The sequence below is a fragment of the Centruroides sculpturatus genome, unplaced genomic scaffold (assembly GCF_000671375.1).
Source record: "Centruroides sculpturatus isolate CEXI.00-Female unplaced genomic scaffold, Cexi_2.0 scaffold155, whole genome shotgun sequence".
NCBI lineage: Eukaryota > Metazoa > Arthropoda > Arachnida > Scorpiones > Buthidae > Centruroides > Centruroides sculpturatus.
The window spans coordinates 603138-609377 of NW_019384386.1; the positions used below are offsets into that span (position 1 = coordinate 603138).

At 35.7% G+C, this 6240-nt stretch overlaps 1 protein-coding gene across 1 annotated transcript; it reads right to left on the reverse strand.

The window, feature by feature from the left end:
• Positions 1-2174: 2174 nt before the first annotated feature.
• LOC111618072 lies at positions 2175-6116 on the reverse strand. The gene is made up of 2 exons (XM_023359500.1): positions 6003-6116; positions 2175-3611 (listed from the first exon to the last, which is right to left on the reverse strand). The coding sequence occupies exons 1-2, from the start codon at positions 6114-6116 to the stop codon at positions 2175-2177; spliced, it is 1551 nt and encodes a 516-aa protein (XP_023215268.1).
• Between the last annotated feature and the right edge of the window lie 124 nt (positions 6117-6240).

The window sequence follows — 6240 nt, forward strand, 5'->3', positions numbered from 1 at the left end:
GTATAATTTTTAATTAAATAATTTAGATTAAATTGGAGGAAAACAATTGGCCCAAAGTGGGACTTGAACTCACAACTCCCATTTACTGCATTGCCAGTTATGCTAGCTGGACCTCCGGTCCAATCGCCTCTTCCAGTATATTTTAACCATAAGCTATAACCATCATTGGTTATTATGGTGCTGACTGGGGACACATTCAGCACCCTCGTCCACTAAACATCCACACAAGGCACTCAATCAGTCATCGCATACCAAGAAAGGCATAGATATACATATAAACAACTATACTGAAACCCAATGCTTTGCAATGATACACCAACAAAATTATAATTATTAATTTTAATACAAGATTGCACCTAATGCCTCCCTCTAATGTCAAAATCATTTATAATTATTATTTCCAAATTATAGCCCAATTGATCATTTACAGCAGTTGTTGGTGTATCATTGCAAAGCATCAGGTTTCAGTATTAGTTGTTTATATGTCTATCTTTGTATCTTTTTTGAAGTCTTAAACATTGTAAAAACCAATACATATCATCAAAATTCAATATTTTCCTATTTACATTACTGAATGCAGAAGAATTATTGTAACAAATGTTAAATATGAATATTTCAAGTACCATAATTTTCTGCATATTACCCATGATGGCATTTAACTTATGGAAAAAGTGTTAAAATAAAAATAGAAATGCCATGTACCTCAATCCTTGGAAGTTACTGTTAAAATATGTTTTTAACACTATGTATTTTACTATGTATGTATTATATATTTTAAATTGTATACAGGTTAAGTAACTTTGCAGATGTTTCATTTTTTCCTTCCATTTCTATCAATTTACTTTAGCAATTTATTCTAGATGTAATTATAAGAAACAGAAAGAACAGAATATTTGAGACCTAACCATGTACCCTGTATTAAAAATATTAATAATTAAACTTATCAACAAGCTCCTTTATATGATAAAGACCCGATAGATTGTAATTGTCAGACCATATAATAGGATGCTAAAATTCTGTTTTGTTTATCCAACTACTGTTTAGAAAATGTTTACTACTGTAGCTTTAATACAATAGTAATTTTCCTCAATCTCGTGGCATACTTTATTTCTAAATTTAAATAATTTAACCATTGAACACCTTCCTGTAATCAAATTCTCCTCTTAACAATAATTAATAGTAATAATGTATTTTCACATTTATCTGTTATTAATTAGCACTTTTAAATTAAGTATTAATAAAATTGCTTTAATGCCAAACGATTGCCACATTATATTAGATTGTATTAATACTCTGGTAATCACTTGAGTTAATATTAAAGATCAAGTTAAATAATGTTAATATTTGTATAAAATTATTATTTTTTTTTTTGGAAAATAGTTTATTTCTAATGGTTGAAAATACAGTGCAATGATTCACTAATTTTGAAGATATTTATTTTAAGATGTATACAAATGTTATTTTAATATGAAATTTAATTCTACAATGTAGCTTAAAAAATGAAGCAAATAAATAAAAATATGAAAAGATGGAATTTTTGGTTATATTATACAAACACTTTTCATATGTTTTACTGAATTACAATGTAAGAATTTTAAAAAACATCATGGAATCTTTGAATGATTCCATTTTAGAATGAAAAACAGCTCCTTTGTATTTGGACTACTTCTAATTTGAGACAAGTCCATAAATCAGACCAAAGCATTAGTTCAATATATTAACTGAGTACTGGAAAAGTATGAAAAGTGTGTTTATATAATTTAAATGAAAATAGTAATGTCCTTATCTTCAGTTTTAAATTTGCACCAAAATAGCAGAAAGTAATAGTGGTGTTTATTAAACAAAACATTACAAAATAGGGATGTAAACATTATGTTGACTAACACGCCAAATTAATAAATAAACAAAAACACTGAGTTCGGCGTTAAATGCGTTTTTTTTTTTTTTTTATCGCTAGCACTTTCGACGAGCTTATTGTCGTCGTCCTCAGGCGATTTAAACAAAAAATAATCGAACACAAAATAGAACGCGTAATATAAATTGAAATTATGCTAAAGCCGTTAAGAACACGTAGAAACTTAAACATAATTCAAAAACCGAACGAGCAGATAGCTCCGTGAAGTGCGAGCTGGCGCATGCGCAGAGCTATGCTCACGCTGCATGCATTCTAGAGACTACGAATACCCGCCTAATCGCTTGTACAACGTGACCCATACACTAGGCAGCTCAAGCGTAGGGGTGTTGCAAGTGTCCAAGGTGGTAGTGAGGAGAGATTCCCATATAAAAACAGTTTTTCGATCTTTGCAGCTCTTGAGCATAACCGCTTGGGACCATAGCGGGTTGTAACCCTGCTCAAGTACCTTTTTTGCGAGCTCGGTGGTGTGTCTTTCCCTCATAATATCGTCTTGGTGCTCATCAAGGCGGCTGGAAAGCATTCTAGTGGTGGCCCCGATATATCTTGTGTTTACTCCCATTGCCTGATTTTCCAACGGTACAGCATAGACCCCCGATTTCTCAAGAATGGAAAATTTGTCTCTATCATTGCAAATAAGTTTGCGTAGGCTTGGAAGTGGGGTTAAAGGTAGAACAAGGTTGTGCTGCTTAAAGATTCTGCAGATACGTAAAGATATGGGTCCAAAGTAAGGCAACGCTACTTGAACCTTTGAAGATTCTCTTTTGCTGCATAAAGTAGTACATGGAAACAGTGCCTTGTTTACCTTATTGAGCACATACGTAAACTTTGCACGCGAAAAGCCCGCAGCGCGTACCGCCATATCGATGATCTCTAATTCGACGTTTATCAGCTCCTGCGTAGACGACAGTAAATAAGCCCTTCTGACAAGGGAGGCAATGGCAGTGTTAACGTATCGAGAAGGCTGAAAGGCCTCAGCTGGTATAATGTGCGGGGCCATGCCAGATTTGTGATAGACCGAGAATTGTAGTCCTTCCGCGAATTTACGTATATGCAAGTCTAAGAACGCTACTTCCGCATCCCTTTCTTTTTCCCAAGTGAAATTGATGGAAGGATATATACTTGCGAGTTGTTGCATGAAGATGAGGAACGACTCCTCTGTGTCCTCCCATGCTATGAGGATGTCGTCAACATAACGCAAATACAGTCTCGGGTAATGGATGGCAAGCGGGAAATCGAACGTTCTGCGCTCTATCTCTCTCATAACAAGTTCCGCTAGGATAGCGGATAAAGGGGAACCCATTGGGACCCCTTGTTTTTGCAAATAGATCTTTCGATTGAAACAGAAGTAATTGTGCTCGGTGACGAAGGTGAGGGCATCACGTATATCGAGCACCTGTTGGATGTTAAAGCCCTCTTTTAGAAGCAGCGAATTAGCCAGCATTACAGCCTCAAAGGTGGGCACAGAAGGATATAAGGATATTACATCTAGCTTGTAGAAGGTATAGGTGCATGGCTGTAGTGCCCCAATACTTGAAGCAATGGTGGATTTAGCAACTACAGAAGAGGGAGTGACATATGGGGATTCCGGAACTATTGCGCGAAGGCATTTGGCAAGCACTTTTTCTAAATAATAGGTGGGATGAGACCGTTTGTTTACCAGAGGACGTAACGGCCAGTTTGTCTTATGTGTTTTTGGCTGAAAAAAAAAAAAAAAAACGCATTTAACGCCGAACTCAGTGTTTTTGTTTTTGTTTATAAAATAGGGATGTTGTTTTAAACAGATTAATTTGGTTTTCATCATTATGGAGTTAATTTTGACAAGAACAAGAGTTTATCCTACTAGCATAATAATTATCAATTCAGTGTCAATCATCAAAGACTGACTAACTGCTCATCCAAAATGATTTTGATAAGTTCTTCTTTTGTTGGAATGTTTAGTGTTTATTGGGCAGCAATTTTCAAATTTCAGACCTATAGATTCCCACTATTATCCGTCTGTTTGTCCATCCTTCCCTCTGTTGGATGAAAATCTATCCTTCTGTTTGTTGGATGAAAATTGAGACTAGATACAGAAAGCTTAGAATCAAGCGACCCCAATTATTAACTATATATGAACTTCTAGCCTAGACTGGAAGTCAAATGAATTTTTAAATTAAAATAATTAAAAATTGCAGCCTGACATTCTGATATCACAATTATAACTAGTCTATTTCAGATAATAAGGTTCAGGCTATCTGGGATTGATACTTTTACTCTCTTCTGTTACATCAACCCTATTTTCACCCCTTTTATTTAAATTATAATCAATAATTTTCATTTAAAGTGGCCACCTATTAAGTGAAGTTGATAGTCTGCTTTATGAATGGTGATCCCATTCATATTCTTCACCCCGCTCTGCAAACTCCAAGTCAAATTGTTAGTGGCCCAAGCTTGACTTTGAATGGCGTATCTCTTGTTGCGATTCCAATTTACCAATCCCATCTGATACTCTGTCCCTACTGAACCAAAAGAGTTGCAGAGTGGAATCATCAATCACCCCCATTTGAGGAACATTACCGAACATTTGCATTCTCAGTATCGCTTTCCTCAATTTGCTGTCACTCCTCAATTCTGAAGCATCCTTCAAAGATGATAAGTAGGCAAATTGCAATAGAAAATCTGGACGAAGTTCTTTATTTGGAATAGGCCTCTCATTATTTAAATGACTCAAAATACAAAGATTCGGTTCTGGTTTATAAAGAAAGTGACATTGTCTATCGAGATGCAGACTCAAAGACAAGATTTCATGACTGTTTTGTTTGTTTTCATTTCTTTCAAAGAAATGAAATTTTAGATCCGCATCATGTGATAAGAGAAAAAATTGTTCAAATGATAGTCTGCTATATGGCTGAAGATGTGGTCATATAGCAAGTGATACAGATCAGTTGCAAAAGTCTGTTATAGTTATGTGAAACAGTCATTCTAGGAATATTTAGAATAAAATGGACTGCTTGAATCTCTCTGTAAATCTGAAAGTCCAATGTAGCAGGTGTGATATAACAATTAGCATTTTTATTTGTGTACAGTCGACCCCCCTATAACGTACGTTCCTATAACGACAATTCCTATAACGTAGCGAAAAAATTGTAGCAACTTTCGTATAACGTACCTCCTAGAACGTCGTTTCGCGACAAGATTGATAGAGTCTGGACCAATAGTGGATGAGCAGCCGAACTACTTTCCTCCGACCCTGCGCCACGCTACGGAGCGGNATTATACATACAGTACCTAATTTATATATAATTAATATATAATTATATGTACAGTACCTAATTTATATATAATTTATATATAATTATATATACAGATGAAACTAAACTCAATTTACCCGCCTAAACTCTCCGTAGCGTGGCGCTACGGACTTAGGGAAAGTAGTTCGGCTGCCCGATGACATTTTACGTAATTATAGGAGTTATTTTACCGTTGTGTACGGATACTGCCACAATTTTTTCGTCATCTTATAGGAATCGTAATTATAGGAACCAGTCTTATAGGGGGATCTACTGTATATAGAAAATAAAATTACTTTTGCTTTAGTAAACAATATGATGATAACACGCCAAATTAATATATAATAACAACAAAAACAAAAACACTGAGTTCGGCATTATATGCGTTTTTTATCGCTAGTACTTTCAACGAGCTTATTGTCGTCGTCCTCAGGCGAATACAGATATTTACAAAAAATTTAAACAAAAATAATCGAATACAAAATAGAACGCATAAGATAAATTGAAATTATGCTAAAGCCGTTAAGAACACGTAGAAATTTAAACATAATTTGAAAACCGAACGAGCAGCTTCGTGAAGTGCGAGCTGGCGCATGCGCAGAGCCATGCTCACGCTACATGCATACTAGAAACTACGAATTCTCGCTTAATCGCTTATACAATGTGACCAATACACTAGGCAGCTCAAGCGTAGGGGTGTTGCAAGTGTCCAAGGTGGTAGTGAGGAGAGATTCCCATATAAAAACAGTTTTTCGATCTTTGCAGCTCTTGAGCATAACCACTTGGGACCATAGCGGGTTGTAACCCTGCTCAAGTACCTTTTTTGCGAGCTCGGTGGTGTGTCTTCCCCTCATAACATCGTCTTGGTGCTCATCAAGGCGGCTGGAAAGCATTCTAGTGGTGGCCCCGATATATCTTGTATTTACTCCCATTGCCTGATTTTCCAACGGTACAGCATGGACCCCCGATTTCTCAAGAATGGAAAATTTGTCTCTATCATTGCAAATAAGTTTGCGTAGGCTTGGAAGTGTGGTTAAAGGTAGTACAAGGTTGTGC